Here is a 25,503-nt window from a genome sequence, read left to right on the forward strand (position 1 = left end):
TTTGTGTCGATAAGTTTGATGGGGATGCTGCTTTTTACATATCTGGAAACTGTATACTTTTGCAGGAAGAGCAACGGGTTATAGAAGCCAAAATAAGGATGAGGCAGAAGGAAATGCAGGATGATGAAGAGAAAATGCAGAAACGTCTGGAATCATGTTCCTCTAGCACAAGCGCAATGACTGGCGAGATGGAATATGGTTCAGCTTCAGGTCGGTTTATTTGTCCTGCCACAACGTATCCGGAACAAATATGGTGTCACAAAGGCAGTTTTTGACAGACTTCGTTTTTTGTCCCTTGGTTTGCAGCTGTATCTTATAATTCCCCCATGGACGATGGGGAAATCGTTCCATCGCAGAACTCATCAGTAGGTAGACAGCATTCTGGCCCTCGGGGTAACAGGTCTGTTTTTTCACTGGCTGCTCTGTATTAATTATTCTATGGATTAATGTAGTAGTTGTAACCATGAAATCATAGTGTTTATTAGACTTTAGTCGTATTTTGGGGAACCAAGTGATTTGGACACAATTTTACTAAGGAATGAAGTGAGTACCATTGTGCTTCCTCTTACAAGTGGAAGTTGTGAGTTAAAGTTTGTTATGCTTCTACTATGTCCAACAACAACAATATAACCTCATTTTCACAAACACCATGTTTTAATGGTTAAATTAGCTAAATGCACTCTGATGAAACTATAATCTGAGTGATTCATATTTGACTGACTATATATGTGATTTGTCGGTAAACTCTACAGGGATGACGAGGTTGACGTTGACCTAGAAGAATTAATGGTAATGGAAGCAATATGGCTCTCCATTCAGGTATATACAATTGTTTGTGTAACTTCTTACTTCTAATGACAATTTTCAAAATTCTCATGGCATTTTAAACTTATTCTAACAGGAAACAGGGGCGCAGCAAAATTCAGCTTCAGAGGAAATGACTTCTTCTAGGCAGTATGAAACAGAAGATCATAGTTATGTTTCTTCACTACCACGAATGGCTTCAACTGTAGAACCAGCAATGCCGTCTTCATCATCATCTGGTGGGCTTACTTGTGCAATCTCCGCACTTGCTGAACGCCAAATGGTTGGAGAAACCTCCAATCAAATTCACAATCACAATCACAATGTCAACGTTTCTTCATACAGTATGCTTCCTGGAAATTGTGACAGTTACTATGACATAGAACAAGAGGTAGATGACGTTGACAACCATCACCACCATCAACAACAACAACATTACCATAACAACACCGAGATGGGAGAAACAGGAAGCAGCAACAACTATGTAAGTTCTTACATGACCAGCGAGAGCTTCCACAACTTTCCCACTCCTCCTCCTCTTGTCATTGTTCCAGAGAGTTTTGATGAGCAGATGATGATGGCTATGGCTGTGTCTTTAGCAGAGGTTCATGCCACGACAACAAGTGCACCAACTGAAGTTACTTGGCAATAAATAGGGTAATAATGGAAACTTCATGGGTTCTGGATCTAATGATTACCTTCATTCATATAAATGTCTTGTTCCTATAGGAAGAAAAGAAAAGAAAAGTAAAACAGATGAGATAATTTCCAGTTTTAATAGAAAAGGTTGGGTTGTGTTCAGTCTTCTTTATGTTTTATTTCCATAATTTCTTCTCCATACCGTCAGCATCGACAAAAAGTGAAAGAGCACAGGTTTTGTCTATTTGATAGCAAATGAATCAGAAGAGAAAGTCAAAGTTGGAGAGTGTTGACCAAAATAATGTTAGTGGGTAGTGGGTATAGGGTTTTTAGCTTCGCATTTGTATATTGATTTAGAGTAATTTTTTATAAAGTCTATGGGTTCGTAAAGATATGACTAGCAAGTAGCAGCAACTCACCAAATTTCACCATTTCATATCTTGATTTGAGCAACTTTTGTTTGTGGTTTAGTGTCTTAATGGTCTTCTTTGAGAACCTGATTAATTTGAAAAATGGGCCTATATAGTTTCACAACTCCCAAAATTATTTTTGAAATGTAATATTCCAAAATGACTAGAATTATTATTACCAACATCATCATAAAAGAACCAAAAAGTTAAAGGTGGTTGTTACTGGTTGGTTAGATGCAACTTACAATCATAAAATCATAGTGGCACTGAATTTACTTAAGAGTTTTGATGATGTGTACAATTTTTCAAATGTCAACTTTTACTTATATCTTTTGTCTTCACAATAAAACTCATTTAAATATAGTACTGATTTTATGGTTCTATCCTGAATATAAAAACTAGAATGTAGTAACACTTTATGTGGTTTGCTTCTCAACATTGTGTATGGAATCTCGAATGTACATTGTTTCAATTTTCGTATGTAAAGTAGAAAAATATAAACATAACTTAATCTACTAAAGGAATTGAAATGAAAATGTGAAGCTTAACATATATCCAAAATGAAAGAGAAACTAAACTGAAACAAAAGAGTTTGAACTTTGTGGAAACCGACAAAAGGAAAGAAACAATGTCAGACCGATTGATAAGGGTACACACATGTGGGTATAATATTATAAGTACATCATTCTGTTTTGTATAATTTTGCATATGTAATAAAAAGACATACGAAGATGTGATTTAAAATAGAAATAAACTCATCTCTTACTTATGAACCGAAGAATTTGCTATAATTTGGCAACTTATTACACGATGTATAGCATTCGATCATATTTGTATCACTCAGATCAGATCATTCAGAGAATCTTAAATCTAAAAAAAAAAGAAAAAAACATTATGGTTACATGTAAACGTGGGACCTGAGTTAAATTACACTTTTGTCCTTTTTCTTCTCCTCTCTCTCAAAGGGTCATTCCCATTTTCATCATCAGCTTTATTTCAAATCTCCCCCAACGTCTCTTTTTAATATCTCTCTCTCTCTCTGCTTCTTGAATTGAGAGTCTCTCTCTTTCTTTCTGGACAAAAGCTAAAAACTTCTCCTTTCTCCACATTTTTGGGCTTTCTTGTCTTTGTGCTCTTGTTTCTTCTATTAACCCAATTAATCTCATCAACAGATTCAAAATTTATTTCCTCTGTTTTAGTATTTATCTCAATCACTCCTTCGTATTCAATTGCAAAAGAGAAACCGAGAAAGTAGTCAGCTTGTCTACATTGTCTTGATCTCCTTCAAAGTTAGTTTCAGTCTTTATTAGACTACCGCATGTGTGTAGTGTGTATGTGATTCATGTGAACATGGAACTTAAAAACTATTTCTCAGAGTCTTGAGAATTCTGTTTTTTTCTTCTTTTTCTATAATGGGTTTGGTGAATGATTGAAGTTTGTGATCTTGTTGAATCTTCTAAAGTGTTTGAGTGGAAAAGCAAAAGCAATGTGTTCTCTCTCTCTCAGTCTCACTTGTCTGGTTTGACTCAGGTGGCGCGTGGCGCGTGTCTCCCAACTCTTATTAGAGTAAGTCTTGCGTCCGAAACAAGCTCATGTATGTGCTTTGATTTGCATCAGATCATACAACCTCTGGAGACTGGAGATAGCCTCAACAGCTTTGCGTAAAGCAGAATGCCAAAACCAAGGTAATGCGATTTATTTTTGGAATTGGTTTTTGTTGTTATTAGTCTCTCTACGATCTGATAGACTGATACGAGTGAAATTGCAAATCCTTGTGTCTTGTTGTGATTTGAATAGTATTAGAGGTTCAGAGTTGCCTCAGAGACAATCTCCAAGGTTAAGGACATCATCATCGTCCTTTTCCTCTGAGCCGAAGCATCTCAACCGTCCAATTACAGACCGGAGTCCAAAGCTCGGTCTTGACCGTAGATCTCCGAGGAGTTGTGGACCTCACACGGATCCGCTGACTCAGAAGAAGCTTGGGAGTCGCATCTCTGGCTTAGAGTCACAGCTAGGTCAAGCCCAGGAGGAGTTGAGATTGCTCAAACAGCAATTGGCTAGAGCTGAGGCTGCCAAGAAACGTGCTCAAGAAGAGCTTCATCATAAGAAGAAATCCAAGAAACCAAACCCTTCTGTTCCGGAGAGAGACGAGATTCCTGGTGATGGAAATCAAGAGACTGATGTTTTCGAGGTTCTTGTTGAGGAAGCAAAAGAAGGTGAGAAGGTGAAGAGTGATGAGTTGGCTTCAAAGGAAGACCAAATCAATGTACTGAAAGCTAGACTATACGACTTGGAGAAAGAAAAGGTATCACTTGGCGAGGAGAACGCAAGCTTGAAGGATCAGTTGAAGAGGACGGGTTCAGAAATGTCCACTGCAAAGGCGAAAGAGGATGAGATAGCTTCAAAGGTGAGTCAGATTGAGGAAGAGCTGGAAGAAAGCAACGAGACCACGGCAGAGCTAAAGAAGAAGCTTGAATCCATGGAAGACGCAAAAGAGAGTCTAGAAGTCGAGATGAAGAAGCTTAAAGTACAAACCGAGCAGTGGAGGAAAGCAGCAGACGCTGCAGCTGCGGTTTTATCTGGAGGGGTTGAGATGAATGGTCGGTTCTCAGAGCGGTGCGGGTCAATGGAGACGCATTTTGTAGGCATATTTGTAGGATCACCGGGAATGGCTGATGATTCGGATGACGGGTTAGGGTTTGGGAAGAGGAAAGGTTCAGGGATGAAGATGTTCGGTGACCTGTGGAAGAAGAAAGGGCAAAAATGAAGTGATAGAACAAACACTAGCGTGTGATTCAAGGAAGTGTGGGATGGTCTGATTGTCTACGAAATGACGAGCTCATCATTTCGAATTATGTAAAATGATTTCTAGTGATGATCATTTAGAGAATGATTGTGCTGCTTCACCAAAAAGCTAATTTATCAGAATTCTGATTCAATTGCCAAATTCTGATGGTTCGTCTGCACTTCTCTTGATCACTTGAATTAGTTTCTGCATTCAGATTTCCCCAAAAGCATTTAGAGAGCAAGTTTGGAACTTAGGTCTCTATTATTGAAGTAGTCACAATCCTAATCAGTGCAAGATTCCAATTGCCCAATAACTCGAAAAAAACCTCAAAAAAAACTCAAATTGTAACCAGATCTGACATTGTTTTGCAATGTTTAAAAGTTTGCTAGGGGCTAATGGCTCTCATAGAAAGGGACTCATCGATGTCGGCAATGTTTTGGAATAAGTTGAAACAATGCTCATAAAGTATTTGAAGTAATTGCCATTGGAAGAGACCTTGTGGTTATAGACTCATAGGTTTCTCTGTTTTGCACAGAAAGAACAAATGACTAGTTTTGGCGTTTTCTTCTTTAAAAAACCGTCGTTTAAACTTGAAAACCACCTGGGTACCAACCAACATGATAAGGAATTATTAAAACAAGAAAGAAAGGAGAAGTCGTTATAGAAAACTTATAGAGACACCAACGTTAAAAAAGTATAACTTTCAGATATCCAAGTTGGCCCAAGTGAAAATAACAATACAGTGAATTGGACAAGTCACTTCTTTCCTTGAAAACAGAAAAAAATGGTTTACAAAACTCTAATTAAGTACACGATACGCTGTCTAAATTATCATATTAATATATATGCCTATCTTACCTAGATCACTAAACATATTGGTGCCCAAAAACAAATACTCGGACCACATTCAACGTGTAAGAATCGAGATTTTTTGGTTGTAATGTCTTTATCGATATCTTAAATACTGGAGTATTATAAAGTTGTTAGCCATAGAGTGTTAAAAGCTTTGATCCAACAATGTAATGTCGGAATGTCAATGTATGGTTTTATTGGTGTAAAAATAAGTTTAATGTGGGAGACTGGAGAGTATATACGTACGGCCTTAAGTCCTTAACCAGTCATGTATTTTCAGCTTAGTTTTTTTTTTATACACACGAATTCTAAATATGTTCTTTCAGTATAGTTACTATGTCACCAAAGAATTGCATATGTAATCGTTTAAAAATATTAGATACGAATTCTTTCATCAACTTTTTTTTTTTAAGAACCTGAAAAGGAGAAAAATTCATTAAAACAGCTTATTTAAAGTGTTTACATAAAACAACTTGATATCACAAAGTTTTCAAAGTGATACTGATGTTAGAGAAAATATAGCTATTGCATTATAATCCATCTGTTTCAAAATATATGATGTTTTAGTTAAAAACGCATATTAAAAAATAATTACTTTTAAAAAGTTTAACCAATTATAAACAAGACTGTATAATATAAAATATAAAATTAATCTAAAAGTTGTATAGAAAGTTGGAAACATCCTATATTATGAACCAAAAATACTTCTCTAAACATCCTATGTTATGAAACGGAGGGAGTATTACAATTATTGGATCAACGTTAACTTCAATCATACACATAATAATTATATAGGGAATAACAAACACACACTTAGATAATTTATGAATCACGAAAAATATAGAAATCATTAATCATATTTTAACAGTAATTTATTATGGTTGATAGTCTTCCTTTCGAATTGTTGAAGCCTATTATCTGACAATCTAGAGTTGTAGGCAGAGGATCTGTACTCAGACCAAGTGAACTCTTCGTACAACATCTCGTCTTCTTTGTCCATAAGACAAGTCAGCGGAGCGATTCTTTGCGTCAACGAAGGTCCAGCGAAGTAAATCATAGAAACCCTAGATTTCTTACAGTTGGCTAAAACCCTATGCCTCACGCTCTTGAACCTCCCATTCGTCATTACCTACACAGTAAATACATATATAAAGAAGCTTCATTAGATCCTCTGGTCTGAAACATAAACCAGATATTCATATATACATAACGATTAAGACGAACCTGGAGAGAGTCACCAACGTTGAAGAAGAAGGAAGAGTGATCGGGAGGGACAGAGATCCAAGAGCCATCAGCTAGATTGATTTGGAGACCACAAGTGTTGTTAGATCTCAAGACAGAGATTATTTGAGGATCTGTGTGTTCACCAAAACCGATCACATTTTTCCCACCATTGTTCTTCTTTTTGATAAGAGGACATGGTGGATAGTGATTAAGTCTCAATATCGAATCCGTGTTTTGGTCAGACACGAGCTTGCTAAGTGTGTTTGTATGTTTAATACCTAACCCATCTGTAATCATCTCCAAGACATGGCATGTCATTTTTCTCACTGATGCTATGTACTCTTCCAGTACGTCTCTGTAAGATTAAAAGAACAAAATTGGAGATAAATAAATGGAATCACAAAAGTCACAAGTAACTACAGTAAAAGAAGACATAAAAGCATAGAAAGAGACAGAAGACGAAGTATTTAAACAAACACAGAGCACGAAAACAGAGTATGAGAGAGTGTTAAAAAAACAAAAACAAAAGGACATATAAAAACCGAACCTAAAAGTTGCCGGGTTTTTCGATAGATCCGGAAAGAGTGGAGCGGAACCGGAATCAAGATTAGCATTCATGAGCAAATACTCAACCCAACCCACATCACCATTCCGACCAATCTTACGGCTCCCGTATCCAAAGGGATAACCTGCGAGTTGGGTTTTCTCTGACTTGGGCAACGAGAAGAACTCGACCGTCTCGTGTTCTAAAACAGAAACTAACTCTGTGGAAACACCATGGTTGATCACCTTGAAGAAGCCAAAGTCTTCGCAGGCTTTGACGATGGCATACTTGGACTCTGGGTCAGAGATATCTATAACCGGGATAAGCGAAAGCTCAGATTTCGGTTCTATGATCGGTTTAGACAAGACCGCCATTGATATATAAAAAATATAGATGTAATTTGCGTAAGAAAAAATTATTCTATTAGGGGTCACTTTCGATTAGCTTTGAAGGCTGAGACATCGAGTAATGTACTCGAAGGCGTGTGTATATATATATAAGCAGATGGAGAGATGATAAAAAAAGATCTTACAATGCCGTACGACCAAACAGTTCAAAATCTAAAGCTAAATCAATTATTTCTCTTTTGGGTATTGATTATCGGGACAATATTTTTTGAAACCCTCCATCGTCGACATATGTTATTTATTATTTGCTAAATAAACTTTTACATCGTTATTAGTAATCTGTAACATAAATAGTGACTACAGTTTTTTTTTTTTTTTGCAATGTATCATGGAGGGCAAAGTGTTTTGAAAAAAAGAGTCGAGATAAATAAACATAGAAGTATTTAAGAGCGGAAAGAATTTAATGAATGTTCGTTGGCTGATATAATCATTATTTTCGTATTCCCCAATAATCATTATAAACAGGACATCCAAGATTTGTTAATAATCATAGTTTCTAGTTTCTACCCTCAGAAAAGGTGCGTATCCACTTGAAAACCTAAAAAAAACGATAAGCTTCTTTAAAAAAAAAATAAAAAATAACTAAAAAAATGATTTACCTCCTCTATCTAATAATGTATTCATCACCCTTTTGGTGATTATAACTTCTCATGAAACTGATGAAAGTACTGACGTGAAAAAGGTCCATATCCAACACCGACCCATGACGTCATCACGCGGTACGTACGATGAATCTAGTTAGACTAAATAATTCCTTCTTTATATGTCCTTCAATGTTCGTAACAAATAACGATCTCTAGAGATTTAAGATTTGTTTTGATTCTTGTTAGTTGTTAGTTACCAACAATTTCAGAGAAGAGACGTACGCTATGGCTTGGAATGGATCCGAGTGTTTCTCTTTGTCACCACAAAAAAAAAGAATTATATATATATATATATGTCTACCACACCAAGTGTAATTGGTTCAACCTGTTATTTCAGTGCTACCAAACTTGAATTAAAGTCCAGAGTGCTACATTTACAGGATCGAAATTTACGTTTTTGGATCCGTCACACGAGTATTATCAAAAGACATATATAAACACTATAAGATCCACATAAAATTAGACTTGTGGTCCAGAGAAGACAACTAACTAAAACCGTATAAATATTTTTTGCCATTCATACAATGGAAATATACCATAGTGGCGTAGTCCATATAATCGTATTAATTAGTTACGTGACAATTATTTAATGGTACATGTTTAAGTTTCATAGGTTTTAATTTCAACTTTAATTGAAAATAAGTAAAATTAATTCATATATTTTAAGTTTCTTCTTTTCAATGTGAAATTTCTACCTAACATACATGACGACTCTTATCAGGACAATCTCGAATTAAATTTCATTATTACATACATCGAAAATTTTAATATCGATATACCGAACCACAGATTGTTTTGCTGTTCAGCAATAATATTTGGTGAATCTTTTACAAGTATTGTTCATTATTAGAGAGGAAAAACAATGGATCAATTCATCAATAATTCGTGGTTCGGTATTGTTGGTGCGTATGTCATCGACTTTAATTACTAGGGTGGATCTCCTGTATTTTTTTCAACAAGACTTCATCGCAGACAAAATGTTTTTTTCTTTTCTTGGAGATATAACTAACATATACTACTTTTTTTTTTTTTTTCGACATAACATCATAGTGTTTAGACCGGGGGAGGTATGCTTATAAAGTTATATGATATACACATACGCAATTACGCATGATGTTAAAAATATTAGATACGAATTCTTTCATCAACTTTTTTTTTTTAAGAACCTGAAAAGGAGAAAAATTCATTAAAACAGCTTATTTAAAGTGTTTACATAAAACAACTTGATATCACAAAGTTTTCAAAGTGATACTGATGTTAGAGAAAATATAGCTATTGCATTATAATCCATCTGTTTCAAAATATATGATGTTTTAGTTAAAAACGCATATTAAAAAATAATTACTTTTAAAAAGTTTAACCAATTATAAACAAGACTGTATAATATAAAATATAAAATTAATCTAAAAGTTGTATAGAAAGTTGGAAACATCCTATATTATGAACCAAAAATACTTCTCTAAACATCCTATGTTATGAAACGGAGGGAGTATTACAATTATTGGATCAACGTTAACTTCAATCATACACATAATAATTATATAGGGAATAACAAACACACACTTAGATAATTTATGAATCACGAAAAATATAGAAATCATTAATCATATTTTAACAGTAATTTATTATGGTTGATAGTCTTCCTTTCGAATTGTTGAAGCCTATTATCTGACAATCTAGAGTTGTAGGCAGAGGATCTGTACTCAGACCAAGTGAACTCTTCGTACAACATCTCGTCTTCTTTGTCCATAAGACAAGTCAGCGGAGCGATTCTTTGCGTCAACGAAGGTCCAGCGAAGTAAATCATAGAAACCCTAGATTTCTTACAGTTGGCTAAAACCCTATGCCTCACGCTCTTGAACCTCCCATTCGTCATTACCTACACAGTAAATACATATATAAAGAAGCTTCATTAGATCCTCTGGTCTGAAACATAAACCAGATATTCATATATACATAACGATTAAGACGAACCTGGAGAGAGTCACCAACGTTGAAGAAGAAGGAAGAGTGATCGGGAGGGACAGAGATCCAAGAGCCATCAGCTAGATTGATTTGGAGACCACAAGTGTTGTTAGATCTCAAGACAGAGATTATTTGAGGATCTGTGTGTTCACCAAAACCGATCACATTTTTCCCACCATTGTTCTTCTTTTTGATAAGAGGACATGGTGGATAGTGATTAAGTCTCAATATCGAATCCGTGTTTTGGTCAGACACGAGCTTGCTAAGTGTGTTTGTATGTTTAATACCTAACCCATCTGTAATCATCTCCAAGACATGGCATGTCATTTTTCTCACTGATGCTATGTACTCTTCCAGTACGTCTCTGTAAGATTAAAAGAACAAAATTGGAGATAAATAAATGGAATCACAAAAGTCACAAGTAACTACAGTAAAAGAAGACATAAAAGCATAGAAAGAGACAGAAGACGAAGTATTTAAACAAACACAGAGCACGAAAACAGAGTATGAGAGAGTGTTAAAAAAACAAAAACAAAAGGACATATAAAAACCGAACCTAAAAGTTGCCGGGTTTTTCGATAGATCCGGAAAGAGTGGAGCGGAACCGGAATCAAGATTAGCATTCATGAGCAAATACTCAACCCAACCCACATCACCATTCCGACCAATCTTACGGCTCCCGTATCCAAAGGGATAACCTGCGAGTTGGGTTTTCTCTGACTTGGGCAACGAGAAGAACTCGACCGTCTCGTGTTCTAAAACAGAAACTAACTCTGTGGAAACACCATGGTTGATCACCTTGAAGAAGCCAAAGTCTTCGCAGGCTTTGACGATGGCATACTTGGACTCTGGGTCAGAGATATCTATAACCGGGATAAGCGAAAGCTCAGATTTCGGTTCTATGATCGGTTTAGACAAGACCGCCATTGATATATAAAAAATATAGATGTAATTTGCGTAAGAAAAAATTATTCTATTAGGGGTCACTTTCGATTAGCTTTGAAGGCTGAGACATCGAGTAATGTACTCGAAGGCGTGTGTATATATATATAAGCAGATGGAGAGATGATAAAAAAAGATCTTACAATGCCGTACGACCAAACAGTTCAAAATCTAAAGCTAAATCAATTATTTCTCTTTTGGGTATTGATTATCGGGACAATATTTTTTGAAACCCTCCATCGTCGACATATGTTATTTATTATTTGCTAAATAAACTTTTACATCGTTATTAGTAATCTGTAACATAAATAGTGACTACAGTTTTTTTTTTTTTTTGCAATGTATCATGGAGGGCAAAGTGTTTTGAAAAAAAGAGTCGAGATAAATAAACATAGAAGTATTTAAGAGCGGAAAGAATTTAATGAATGTTCGTTGGCTGATATAATCATTATTTTCGTATTCCCCAATAATCATTATAAACAGGACATCCAAGATTTGTTAATAATCATAGTTTCTAGTTTCTACCCTCAGAAAAGGTGCGTATCCACTTGAAAACCTAAAAAAAACGATAAGCTTCTTTAAAAAAAAAATAAAAAATAACTAAAAAAATGATTTACCTCCTCTATCTAATAATGTATTCATCACCCTTTTGGTGATTATAACTTCTCATGAAACTGATGAAAGTACTGACGTGAAAAAGGTCCATATCCAACACCGACCCATGACGTCATCACGCGGTACGTACGATGAATCTAGTTAGACTAAATAATTCCTTCTTTATATGTCCTTCAATGTTCGTAACAAATAACGATCTCTAGAGATTTAAGATTTGTTTTGATTCTTGTTAGTTGTTAGTTACCAACAATTTCAGAGAAGAGACGTACGCTATGGCTTGGAATGGATCCGAGTGTTTCTCTTTGTCACCACAAAAAAAAAGAATTATATATATATATATATGTCTACCACACCAAGTGTAATTGGTTCAACCTGTTATTTCAGTGCTACCAAACTTGAATTAAAGTCCAGAGTGCTACATTTACAGGATCGAAATTTACGTTTTTGGATCCGTCACACGAGTATTATCAAAAGACATATATAAACACTATAAGATCCACATAAAATTAGACTTGTGGTCCAGAGAAGACAACTAACTAAAACCGTATAAATATTTTTTGCCATTCATACAATGGAAATATACCATAGTGGCGTAGTCCATATAATCGTATTAATTAGTTACGTGACAATTATTTAATGGTACATGTTTAAGTTTCATAGGTTTTAATTTCAACTTTAATTGAAAATAAGTAAAATTAATTCATATATTTTAAGTTTCTTCTTTTCAATGTGAAATTTCTACCTAACATACATGACGACTCTTATCAGGACAATCTCGAATTAAATTTCATTATTACATACATCGAAAATTTTAATATCGATATACCGAACCACAGATTGTTTTGCTGTTCAGCAATAATATTTGGTGAATCTTTTACAAGTATTGTTCATTATTAGAGAGGAAAAACAATGGATCAATTCATCAATAATTCGTGGTTCGGTATTGTTGGTGCGTATGTCATCGACTTTAATTACTAGGGTGGATCTCCTGTATTTTTTTCAACAAGACTTCATCGCAGACAAAATGTTTTTTTCTTTTCTTGGAGATATAACTAACATATACTACTTTTTTTTTTTTTTTCGACATAACATCATAGTGTTTAGACCGGGGGAGGTATGCTTATAAAGTTATATGATATACACATACGCAATTACGCATGATGTTNTACTGACGTGAAAAAGGTCCATATCCAACACCGACCCATGACGTCATCACGCGGTACGTACGATGAATCTAGTTAGACTAAATAATTCCTTCTTTATATGTCCTTCAATGTTCGTAACAAATAACGATCTCTAGAGATTTAAGATTTGTTTTGATTCTTGTTAGTTGTTAGTTACCAACAATTTCAGAGAAGAGACGTACGCTATGGCTTGGAATGGATCCGAGTGTTTCTCTTTGTCACCACAAAAAAAAAGAATTATATATATATATATATGTCTACCACACCAAGTGTAATTGGTTCAACCTGTTATTTCAGTGCTACCAAACTTGAATTAAAGTCCAGAGTGCTACATTTACAGGATCGAAATTTACGTTTTTGGATCCGTCACACGAGTATTATCAAAAGACATATATAAACACTATAAGATCCACATAAAATTAGACTTGTGGTCCAGAGAAGACAACTAACTAAAACCGTATAAATATTTTTTGCCATTCATACAATGGAAATATACCATAGTGGCGTAGTCCATATAATCGTATTAATTAGTTACGTGACAATTATTTAATGGTACATGTTTAAGTTTCATAGGTTTTAATTTCAACTTTAATTGAAAATAAGTAAAATTAATTCATATATTTTAAGTTTCTTCTTTTCAATGTGAAATTTCTACCTAACATACATGACGACTCTTATCAGGACAATCTCGAATTAAATTTCATTATTACATACATCGAAAATTTTAATATCGATATACCGAACCACAGATTGTTTTGCTGTTCAGCAATAATATTTGGTGAATCTTTTACAAGTATTGTTCATTATTAGAGAGGAAAAACAATGGATCAATTCATCAATAATTCGTGGTTCGGTATTGTTGGTGCGTATGTCATCGACTTTAATTACTAGGGTGGATCTCCTGTATTTTTTTCAACAAGACTTCATCGCAGACAAAATGTTTTTTTCTTTTCTTGGAGATATAACTAACATATACTACTTTTTTTTTTTTTTTCGACATAACATCATAGTGTTTAGACCGGGGGAGGTATGCTTATAAAGTTATATGATATACACATACGCAATTACGCATGATGTTAAAAATATTAGATACGAATTCTTTCATCAACTTTTTTTTTTTAAGAACCTGAAAAGGAGAAAAATTCATTAAAACAGCTTATTTAAAGTGTTTACATAAAACAACTTGATATCACAAAGTTTTCAAAGTGATACTGATGTTAGAGAAAATATAGCTATTGCATTATAATCCATCTGTTTCAAAATATATGATGTTTTAGTTAAAAACGCATATTAAAAAATAATTACTTTTAAAAAGTTTAACCAATTATAAACAAGACTGTATAATATAAAATATAAAATTAATCTAAAAGTTGTATAGAAAGTTGGAAACATCCTATATTATGAACCAAAAATACTTCTCTAAACATCCTATGTTATGAAACGGAGGGAGTATTACAATTATTGGATCAACGTTAACTTCAATCATACACATAATAATTATATAGGGAATAACAAACACACACTTAGATAATTTATGAATCACGAAAAATATAGAAATCATTAATCATATTTTAACAGTAATTTATTATGGTTGATAGTCTTCCTTTCGAATTGTTGAAGCCTATTATCTGACAATCTAGAGTTGTAGGCAGAGGATCTGTACTCAGACCAAGTGAACTCTTCGTACAACATCTCGTCTTCTTTGTCCATAAGACAAGTCAGCGGAGCGATTCTTTGCGTCAACGAAGGTCCAGCGAAGTAAATCATAGAAACCCTAGATTTCTTACAGTTGGCTAAAACCCTATGCCTCACGCTCTTGAACCTCCCATTCGTCATTACCTACACAGTAAATACATATATAAAGAAGCTTCATTAGATCCTCTGGTCTGAAACATAAACCAGATATTCATATATACATAACGATTAAGACGAACCTGGAGAGAGTCACCAACGTTGAAGAAGAAGGAAGAGTGATCGGGAGGGACAGAGATCCAAGAGCCATCAGCTAGATTGATTTGGAGACCACAAGTGTTGTTAGATCTCAAGACAGAGATTATTTGAGGATCTGTGTGTTCACCAAAACCGATCACATTTTTCCCACCATTGTTCTTCTTTTTGATAAGAGGACATGGTGGATAGTGATTAAGTCTCAATATCGAATCCGTGTTTTGGTCAGACACGAGCTTGCTAAGTGTGTTTGTATGTTTAATACCTAACCCATCTGTAATCATCTCCAAGACATGGCATGTCATTTTTCTCACTGATGCTATGTACTCTTCCAGTACGTCTCTGTAAGATTAAAAGAACAAAATTGGAGATAAATAAATGGAATCACAAAAGTCACAAGTAACTACAGTAAAAGAAGACATAAAAGCATAGAAAGAGACAGAAGACGAAGTATTTAAACAAACACAGAGCACGAAAACAGAGTATGAGAGAGTGTTAAAAAAACAAAAACAAAAGGACATATAAAAACCGAACCTAAAAGTTGCCGGGTTTTTCGATAGATCCGGAAAGAGTGGAGCGGAACCGGAATCAAGATTAGCATTCATGAGCAAATACTCAACCCAACCCACATCACCATTCCGACCAATCTTACGGCTCCCGTATCCAAAGGGATAACCTGCGAGTTGGGTTTTCTCTGACTTGGGCAACGAGAAGAACTCGACCGTCTCGTGTTCTAAAACAGAAACTAACTCTGTGGAAACACCATGGTTGATCACCTTGAAGAAGCCAAAGTCTTCGCAGGCTTTGACGATGGCATACTTGGACTCTGGGTCAGAGATATCTATAACCGGGATAAGCGAAAGCTCAGATTTCGGTTCTATGATCGGTTTAGACAAGACCGCCATTGATATATAAAAAATATAGATGTAATTTGCGTAAGAAAAAATTATTCTATTAGGGGTCACTTTCGATTAGCTTTGAAGGCTGAGACATCGAGTAATGTACTCGAAGGCGTGTGTATATATATATAAGCAGATGGAGAGATGATAAAAAAAGATCTTACAATGCCGTACGACCAAACAGTTCAAAATCTAAAGCTAAATCAATTATTTCTCTTTTGGGTATTGATTATCGGGACAATATTTTTTGAAACCCTCCATCGTCGACATATGTTATTTATTATTTGCTAAATAAACTTTTACATCGTTATTAGTAATCTGTAACATAAATAGTGACTACAGTTTTTTTTTTTTTTTGCAATGTATCATGGAGGGCAAAGTGTTTTGAAAAAAAGAGTCGAGATAAATAAACATAGAAGTATTTAAGAGCGGAAAGAATTTAATGAATGTTCGTTGGCTGATATAATCATTATTTTCGTATTCCCCAATAATCATTATAAACAGGACATCCAAGATTTGTTAATAATCATAGTTTCTAGTTTCTACCCTCAGAAAAGGTGCGTATCCACTTGAAAACCTAAAAAAAACGATAAGCTTCTTTAAAAAAAAAATAAAAAATAACTAAAAAAATGATTTACCTCCTCTATCTAATAATGTATTCATCACCCTTTTGGTGATTATAACTTCTCATGAAACTGATGAAAGTACTGACGTGAAAAAGGTCCATATCCAACACCGACCCATGACGTCATCACGCGGTACGTACGATGAATCTAGTTAGACTAAATAATTCCTTCTTTATATGTCCTTCAATGTTCGTAACAAATAACGATCTCTAGAGATTTAAGATTTGTTTTGATTCTTGTTAGTTGTTAGTTACCAACAATTTCAGAGAAGAGACGTACGCTATGGCTTGGAATGGATCCGAGTGTTTCTCTTTGTCACCACAAAAAAAAAGAATTATATATATATATATATGTCTACCACACCAAGTGTAATTGGTTCAACCTGTTATTTCAGTGCTACCAAACTTGAATTAAAGTCCAGAGTGCTACATTTACAGGATCGAAATTTACGTTTTTGGATCCGTCACACGAGTATTATCAAAAGACATATATAAACACTATAAGATCCACATAAAATTAGACTTGTGGTCCAGAGAAGACAACTAACTAAAACCGTATAAATATTTTTTGCCATTCATACAATGGAAATATACCATAGTGGCGTAGTCCATATAATCGTATTAATTAGTTACGTGACAATTATTTAATGGTACATGTTTAAGTTTCATAGGTTTTAATTTCAACTTTAATTGAAAATAAGTAAAATTAATTCATATATTTTAAGTTTCTTCTTTTCAATGTGAAATTTCTACCTAACATACATGACGACTCTTATCAGGACAATCTCGAATTAAATTTCATTATTACATACATCGAAAATTTTAATATCGATATACCGAACCACAGATTGTTTTGCTGTTCAGCAATAATATTTGGTGAATCTTTTACAAGTATTGTTCATTATTAGAGAGGAAAAACAATGGATCAATTCATCAATAATTCGTGGTTCGGTATTGTTGGTGCGTATGTCATCGACTTTAATTACTAGGGTGGATCTCCTGTATTTTTTTCAACAAGACTTCATCGCAGACAAAATGTTTTTTTCTTTTCTTGGAGATATAACTAACATATACTACTTTTTTTTTTTTTTCGACATAACATCATAGTGTTTAGACCGGGGGAGGTATGCTTATAAAGTTATATGATATACACATACGCAATTACGCAATTACATCATTGCGTCAATAACTTTTATGTCTTATATCGTTTCGGTTCACACCTTAATCTTTTGTCATACGACGCATTATTAATATTTACGATTATTGAACATATATAATCATTTGTTAGGCATAGAAAATATATAATCGTTAAATACTATATGTACATAATTGAGTGTACAAAGCTATAGCTAGTTGATATAATCTACAGTTGATAAACATATCTAACGAAATATTTCTTTTTATAAGATACGTGTGAGGGTATAACGAAAAGGGATACGTTGAAGGTGAAGGGTACATGAAAAGCCACGTAGGAGGCTATTCGAGGAGAGAAAAAAGTATTTGAAAGAACTCACAGCTTCGTATGTAGGTTCCTCGCATGTCCACCCTTTTCAAGCTTGATGTGAACTAATAATGTTAGATTCCTTACCAAAAATAATAATGTTTAGCTTTTTACTATACAATAACGACTAACATAATAGTATTATTATTACTATTATATATTCGATGTGAATGACGCAAATCTTGAAGTAAATTAAGGCTCAAGCAAAATATATTTTTGAGCAATCTAAATATACACTAACAAAAAGAATAGGAAGTTACGAGTTATGTTAAATTTTCTTTTGTTAGAAGTCTTCTATTTTTGTGTCTTGAGCAAAGCATATATATTGAATTGTGATAATGCTTAAATGATATAAGGGTTTGAGTTATTTTACCTAAAAAGAGTTTAATAAAAAGAAGATATATTCTTGTTGAGTTTGTGTGTCAATAATTGGTATCAGAGCTTAGGAGAAACCTTAGAAGCTCACCATGGTTGACATGAAGCCAGCTGACGAAGGCGAGTTGAAGTCCAAGGAGATCTCACCTTCTTCCATCAAGTGTCCGATGTTGAATGACACCAACTACACCGTATGGACGATGAAGATGAAGATTGCTCTAAAAGTCAACAAGGTATGGGAGACAATTGATCCAGGTTCGAAGGATGAGGAGAAGAATAACATGGCAATCGCCCTGTTGTTCCAATCTATAACGGAGGCGTTGACAATGCAAGTAGGAGACCACGATACATCTAAAGGAGTCTGGGAAGCAATCAAGTCAAGACATATGGGAGCTGACAGAGTAAAAGAGGCCAGGTTACAAACCTTGATGAACAAATTTGACAGACTCAAGATGAAAGAAACCGACACCATCGATGTATTCGTTGGAAAACTCTCATCAATTTCTTCCAAATCTGCATCTCTTGGAGAAACTATCGAAGAACTGAAGCTCGTGAAGAAGTTTTTGAAGAGCTTGCCAAGGAAGAAATACATACACATTGTTGCCTCACTCGAACAAGTACTTGATCTAAATCATATTACCTTTAAAGAGAATGTTGGGAGACTCAAAGTATATGAGGAAAGGATCTATGAAGAAGATGAGGAACAAACCGAGAGTCAAGACAAATTAATGTACGCAAATTCCAAATCTCAAGGCTATTACCAAGAAAGAAACGGTGGTTTCAGAGGAAGAGGACGAGGAGGTCGCTCAGGTTGGAGAGGAAGAGGTTGAGGTTGTTACGGGTATGGTAATGGATCTCAAGATAAGGAGAAAGATGCATCATTGATAACATGTTTTCGATGTGATAAATTGGGACATTATGCCTCTAACTGTCGTGATAGACTGCTAAAACTCCAAGAAACTCAAGAGAAGAGAACTGCTGATGAGACTCAGGATGCTGATGAATTAATGGTGCATGAGGTTGTTTATCTTAATGAGAAGAAGGTGAAACCAAGTGTGTTTGAGTCTGACCTGGACACAAAGAATGTGTGGTATCTCGACAATGGAGCTAGTAATCACATGAGTGGAAACCAACACTTCTTTCTAAAACTAGATGAAGGGATTACGAGAATGGTGAGGTTTAGAGATGATTCACGAATCAATATACGAGGTAAAGGCTCAATCCGTTTTGTGTTCGAGAATGGAGTAAGGAATGTGCTAAACAATGTATATTTCATTCCGGATCTAAAGAATAATATCATTAGTCTTGGTAAGCTACTGAAGTTGGGTGTGAGGTGCGAATGAAAGAAGATTTGTTGAGAATTTATGATCGGTTAGGAGGCTTGCTGATAGAGACTAGAAGGTCAAGGAATCGTTTATACAAAGTCTTTCTTGAAGTCGAAACCGTTAGGTGCCTGCAGTTAGCATCTTCTACAGAGTCCACCAAATGGCATGCAAGGTTGGGACATGTAAATGTTGAAACAATGAGGACAATGATCAATAAGCAGCTAGTATTTGACATACCAAACATCGTAGTCGAGAGAGAGACTTGTGCATCGTGCTTGCTTGGAAAGCAAGCAAGACAATCTTTCCCACAATCTACTTCATATAGAGCCTCTGCAATTCTTGAACTGATTCATGGTGATCTCTGTGGTCCAATCACGCCGCCGAATCCTTCTCACAAAAGGTATATATTCGTGATTATTGATGATCATTCTCGATATATGTGGACTGCTTTGTTGAAGGAGAGAAGTGAAGCACTAGAATAATTCAAGGCGTTCAAGAAGCTCGCCGAACAAGAAACTGGAGCTACGGTTAAGGTATTTCGAACTGATAGAGGTGGAGAATTTGTCTCTCATGAGTTTCAGAGTTTCTGTGATAAGTTTGGGATTCAAAGACATCTGACTGCACCATACTCTCCTCAACAAAATGGCGTAGTAGAAAGACGCAATAGAACACTTATGGAGATGACTCGAAGCATCTTGAAACACATGAACTTACCTAACTACTTCTGGGGAGAAGCTATGAGACACGCTACTTACTTAATCAATAGGATTGGAACAAGATCAGTGATTGTGAAGACACCATACAAAGCATTTAAAGGAAGGAAGCCGAATGTTGAACATCTCAGAACTTTTGGGTGTTTGAGTTATGCAAGAACTGAAACAATTGGAAGAAAGAAACTCGATGATAGATCAAGAGTTCTGGTTCATCTAGGCACAGAACCCGGTTCGAAAGCATATCGTCTTCTAGATCCCACAACCAAGAAAATTTGTGTGTCACGTGATGTGGTTTTTGATGAAAGCAAAAGTTAGTTCTGGAACGACAAGGAAGAAGGACTTGTTAAAGAATCTGGCACATTCATTATCCTTGGAGAAACTGGAGGTAACGAAACAGAGCATACTACTACCAAAACAGAGGAACTTGTTAGTGATGATGTGGAGAGCAGAAATGATCCAGAAGAAGGAAATGATGCTAATTCAGAAAACGGTGGAAGAAATGAAGATAACAGTGATGTTATTTCACTAAAAAGATCAACAAGACCAAAAGTAAAACCAGCTTGGATGAATGATTACGTTTTGATGGCTGAAATAGAAGGCGGGAAGCTCCTAACCGTGATTAATGATGAACCATGGGATTTTACAGAAGCCAAAGATCACAGAGTTTGGATAGAGGCATGTGAAAACGAGCTTACTTCCATCAAGAAGAACAAAACATGGAACCTAACTGATCTTCCTCAAGGAGTTAAACCCATTGGTTTAAAGTGGGTCTTTAAGGTAAAACGCAATTCTGATGGTAGCATCAACAAACACAAGGCGCGGTTAGTAGCAAAAAGATATGTTCAAAAGCATGGAATTGACTATGATGAGATATTTGCTTCGGTAGCAAGAATGGAAACTGTTTGTTTCATCATTGCTCTAGCGGCTTCAAGAGGCTGGGAAATTCATCATCTGGATGTTAAGACCGCATTTCTACATGGAGAATTAAAGGAGGAAGTCTATGTCAGTCAGCCTGAAGGTTTTACGATCTCAGGAAGCGAACATAAGATTTAAAAGTTGGAGAAAGCTCTTTATGGCTTAAAACAAGCTCCCAGAGCTTGGAATGCAAAGCTCAATAAAGTACTTAAGGAACTGAGGTTTCATCGATGCTTAAAGGAACCTTCTCTGTATCAAAGGAGTGATGGGGAGAATCTCCTTATAGTGGCGGTATATGTTGATGATCTGTTAGTAACAGGTTCCCTATTAAGCTCGATCAAGGAATTCAAGGAAGAAATGGCAACAAAATTTGAGATGAGTGATCTCGGAAGGCTTACTTATTATCTCGGGATTGAAGTGAAACAACAAGAAGGTGGGATTAGCTTGAAACAAGATGGATATGCACACAAGATATTGTGTGAAACTGGAATGGCCGACTGTAACTCAGCACAAGTGCTAATGGATTTCAATTTGAAGCTGTCCAAATCGCTAAAGGAGAAAGGAATAAATGTGACGGAATACAGGAAGACTATCAGTTGTCTTCGGTATCTGTTGAATACACGACCTGACTTGTCTTATAGTGTTGGAGTGTTGAGCAGATATATGCAAGATCCTAAAGAATCTCACGGAGCTGTCTTGAAACAAGTTTTAAGGTACTTGCGTGGAACTACCTCTCTTGGACTCTTCTTCAAACGATCAGTAGCAAGCGGCTTAGTAGGCTATAGCGACAGTTCACATAATGTCGACGTAGATGATGGGAAGAGTACCACTGGGCACGTTTTTTATCTTAAAGGTTGTCCAATTACTTGGTGTTCGCAAAAGCAAGAGACATTTGCGCTATCTTCTTGTGAGGCTGAGTTCATGGCAGCTACAGAAGCTGTTAAACAAGCAATATGGCTCCAAGACCTTCACGGAGAAATTGTTGGAGAAACAGGAAGAAAGGCTACAATACGTGTTGACAACAAATCTGCGATTGCATTCACCAAGAATCCAATGTTTCATGGACGAAGCAAACACATTCATACCAGATTCCATTTTATAAGGGAATGTGTTGAAAATGAGCAAGTGGAGGTTGAGTATGTTCCTGGTAGTGAACAAAAGGCAGACATTCTAACTAAGGCGCTTGGAAGAACTAAGTTTGAAGAGATGAGAGATCTGATTGGAGTTCAAGATGTGGAAGAAGTTAACTTCAAGCTTAAGGGAGAGAATGTTGAGTAATCTTGAAGTAGATTGGGGCTCAAGTAGATTATATTTAGGAGCAATCTAAATATACACTAATAAGAAAAATATGAAATTACGAGTTATATATTAAATTTCTTTTTGTTAGAAATTTTCTATTTTTGTGTCTTTAACAAAGTATATATATTGAATTGTGATAATGCTTAAATGATGTAAGAGTTTGAGTTATTTTACCTAAAGAGAGTTTAATAAGAAGAAGTGATTTTCTTGTTGAGTTTGTGTGTCAATACAAGCGATTGGATAGCCATCGAAAGACAGCCTGCGAAGCAAGACCCGACAAGTACGGACACAACAAAAACTATATGTCTTTTTTAAATAAATAAAAAAAAAAAATCGTGTGGTTAAACCCCGTATAACATTAATTTCTGTATACATAGCCAAAACAAAACTATTATGTCGGTTCATTTATATTTCTTTAACTGAACGATTTAGACTATAAATACCAAACCAAAGTTTGTTATCTTGCTTGTGTAAAAAACTATAGGTGGTTATATTGTTAATATAACAGATTACTACTTAATAATTTATTAAGATGTTTTTTTAAATGGTGGTTAATGTTTAACGTGAAAAAATGTGGAAAAGGAAAAAAAAAGATTTATTTGTGCCCTACTTATGATTTTTTCTTTTCTTTTCTTTCTGTTGGAATGGATAATTTACAATTTTGTCATGTAACTATTAACCGTTTAGTTTCGGTTTTACGAATACCCTATATGCAATGCCACGCCAAGGTGTATAGTGGCTTGAGGCGAATTTTAAAAGTAAATGCCCATAGAAGTAAATGCCCTTTAATCATCAATAACATGAGAAACGGCGCCTATGGATCAATTCTTTAACCCAAAACTTCGAGGTTCCAAGGATATACATGTTTTGGCTCCAAATTTTGATGTTATATATGTAAAGAAAAGAAAAATAATAATGGTCTTGATTTTTTTAAACACTAAACATAGTGAAAATATCCCACAAAAGAAAATTACAGGAAAGATTTCATGTGGGGGAGGAAGAAAATATGTATGGACAATATATATCTAAGGGTGGTTTCAAGTGGTTTCGACATTTTGGGGTGTCTGGTTGCTTTAATTCTGTGGGTGATGTCGGGCCAAAAATGACACTCGAGATGCAACCCCATTGGTTAAACTTTATTCTGATATTTTTGTGTCTTTTTCAAATTTTTATTTACTATTCCGATAAAAACTATTACTTTCTGTAAATAGAAAACCCTACAGCGGTTGTTAAATAGAAAGAAAAAAAAAACACTGCAACGTACTCCAACGATTTGGAATGAAGCACGAACCCTTAACATAGCATAGCAGAACGACGATGGGCCTATGTTGGGGATATTTGGCTATATAGATGTTATAACTATACGTTTCTTCGTTTATGTGTTTTCTTAATGCGATAAGAATAACGGGTTGTTCTTAAATATAATCAATTGTTCTTGTTCGCCAGTTTGATTTATATGATTCTTATTTTAAACTTTCATATTCCTTTCTTAAAGATTTCTAATTATGTGTTTCAAGAAAAGCCCTCTAATTTCCTTTAAAATGAATAGATAAATAAGCATCACAGATTCACAATATAGAAGAGAAAAAAACTTCAACATCAAAAGTTGGGATATGACATGACAAAAACATGGTCCAACCACAACCGACTAATGCACCGGATGCGATCATATCAGCATTAATGTACTGAATCCCATCAGAACTCCGCAGTTAAGCATGCTTGGGCGAGAATAGTATTAGGATGGGTGAACCTTCTAGGAAGTCCTCGTGTTGCATCCCTTCCTCTTTTTTATGCGCCCTTTTATCAAAAAAATCACAACCAACTTATTAAACCATTCAATTTGATCAAATTTTAGAAGTGAGTCAATCCAACACAAACTTAAGAAGTGGTTCAACTTGTTATGTAAGGAATTGAAAATACTATCAAGTGACAACACAAACGATCACAACCTATTTTAGTTTATAGAAAGAAACGGGTCGCACCAAGTTTTTTTTTCGAAATCGTAAAAGGTCTTGATCATATTAGATCCAACGGTGGAAGGAAGGAACAGAGAGATGTTTTACAAAAATCAAGAAGAATGGTACAAAAGAAGAGGATCCCACATTCAGACATGTTTCTTATCAACTGACTTTGAGACACGTGGAGATTGTTTACATGCCACGTCCCTATATTCCAACGGATATTTTTTTATTAATTTGTTCCAAAAAAGAGTGAGTTACTAATTTCCCAGTTTCACGATTGCAGGCCAACCATCAACCATTTGGAATTACTAATTTCTGGCGGAGTATTTCCTTGTATGCCAAGTCGAAGTTTTTATTTGGACTATGCGGTGTATGTTCGAATATGACTATCACGATATAACTTTCTATTCAAACTGTTCAGATTAGTAAATATGGTGTATTCGCCACATGACTAACCGGCGTTCTCGACTTACCTTCACGATCTGAAAATTGACCGATAGAAATTTTCTTTTTGTTCTTTGTCTTTTACTCTTAGAAATGCAAATGTTAAAACGGATCATTTAGCTTGGCATGCACGTATATCTCCACTTAATATTTTATATGTAAATAATTTTCTTTTCCGTTAACTCGTTTGAATTATATTTTATTGATTAAAAAAAGTGAATTAACTAAAGAAATTTAAGAAATGAAATTTTTATTAACGACCCGTAGTAACGCTGAAAGAACACGATCTATAGGATAAAAACTGAAATATATAGACAGAGAGTTTTCACTAAATCAAACTTAGTTTTGCTTAATAATATAGCACACCGTTGAAGTCTTAATTTTTTCTTAAATCTATCATAGTGTTTGCAAAAGAAGAAGATAATTATTAGAGTGCATGTGTGTATGAAATATATATATATATATATATATATATATATAT

At 35.0% G+C, this 25,503-nt stretch overlaps 5 protein-coding genes across 6 annotated transcripts in view; 2 read left to right on the forward strand and 3 right to left on the reverse strand.

The window, feature by feature from the left end:
• LOC104751740 (protein sip5) overlaps window positions 1-1,608 on the forward strand; it is a 4,849-nt gene extending 3,241 nt beyond the window's left edge. The window contains exons 7-9 of the mRNA XM_010473756.2: window positions 307-400; window positions 753-819; window positions 902-1,608. Of these exons, the coding sequence (XP_010472058.1) occupies window positions 307-400; window positions 753-819; window positions 902-1,456 (716 nt within the window). The 3' untranslated portion in view covers window positions 1,457-1,608. The remainder of the gene's footprint in view (window positions 1-306; window positions 401-752; window positions 820-901) is intronic.
• On the forward strand, window positions 2,837-4,743 carry LOC104751741 (interactor of constitutive active ROPs 4). 2 transcript variants are annotated; one of them, XM_010473759.2, is made up of 3 exons: window positions 2,837-3,142; window positions 3,384-3,538; window positions 3,651-4,743. In XM_010473759.2, exons 2-3 carry the CDS (start codon window positions 3,525-3,527, stop codon window positions 4,618-4,620), a joined length of 984 nt encoding a protein of 327 aa, XP_010472061.1. In that variant the 5' UTR covers window positions 2,837-3,142; window positions 3,384-3,524; the 3' UTR covers window positions 4,621-4,743. The 2 variants fall into 2 exon arrangements, with proteins under 2 accessions (XP_010472061.1, XP_010472062.1); XM_010473760.2 differs by having other exon boundaries at window positions 3,471-3,538.
• Window positions 6,244-7,706, reverse strand: LOC104751742 (gibberellin 2-beta-dioxygenase 1-like). Its single transcript, XM_010473761.2, has 3 exons — window positions 7,265-7,706; window positions 6,718-7,072; window positions 6,244-6,622 (listed from the first exon to the last, which is right to left on the reverse strand). The coding sequence occupies exons 1-3, from the start codon at window positions 7,633-7,635 to the stop codon at window positions 6,344-6,346; spliced, it is 1,005 nt and encodes a 334-aa protein (XP_010472063.1). The 5' UTR covers window positions 7,636-7,706; the 3' UTR covers window positions 6,244-6,343.
• Window positions 9,813-11,275, reverse strand: LOC104751743 (gibberellin 2-beta-dioxygenase 1-like). The gene is made up of 3 exons (XM_010473762.2): window positions 10,834-11,275; window positions 10,287-10,641; window positions 9,813-10,191 (listed from the first exon to the last, which is right to left on the reverse strand). Exons 1-3 carry the CDS (start codon window positions 11,202-11,204, stop codon window positions 9,913-9,915), a joined length of 1,005 nt encoding a protein of 334 aa, XP_010472064.1. The 5' UTR covers window positions 11,205-11,275; the 3' UTR covers window positions 9,813-9,912.
• On the reverse strand, window positions 14,479-15,941 carry LOC104751744 (gibberellin 2-beta-dioxygenase 1-like). The gene is made up of 3 exons (XM_010473763.2): window positions 15,500-15,941; window positions 14,953-15,307; window positions 14,479-14,857 (listed from the first exon to the last, which is right to left on the reverse strand). The coding sequence occupies exons 1-3, from the start codon at window positions 15,868-15,870 to the stop codon at window positions 14,579-14,581; spliced, it is 1,005 nt and encodes a 334-aa protein (XP_010472065.1). The 5' UTR covers window positions 15,871-15,941; the 3' UTR covers window positions 14,479-14,578.

The sequence above is a fragment of the Camelina sativa genome, chromosome 16 (assembly GCF_000633955.1).
Source record: "Camelina sativa cultivar DH55 chromosome 16, Cs, whole genome shotgun sequence".
Classification (NCBI taxonomy): domain Eukaryota; kingdom Viridiplantae; phylum Streptophyta; class Magnoliopsida; order Brassicales; family Brassicaceae; genus Camelina; species Camelina sativa.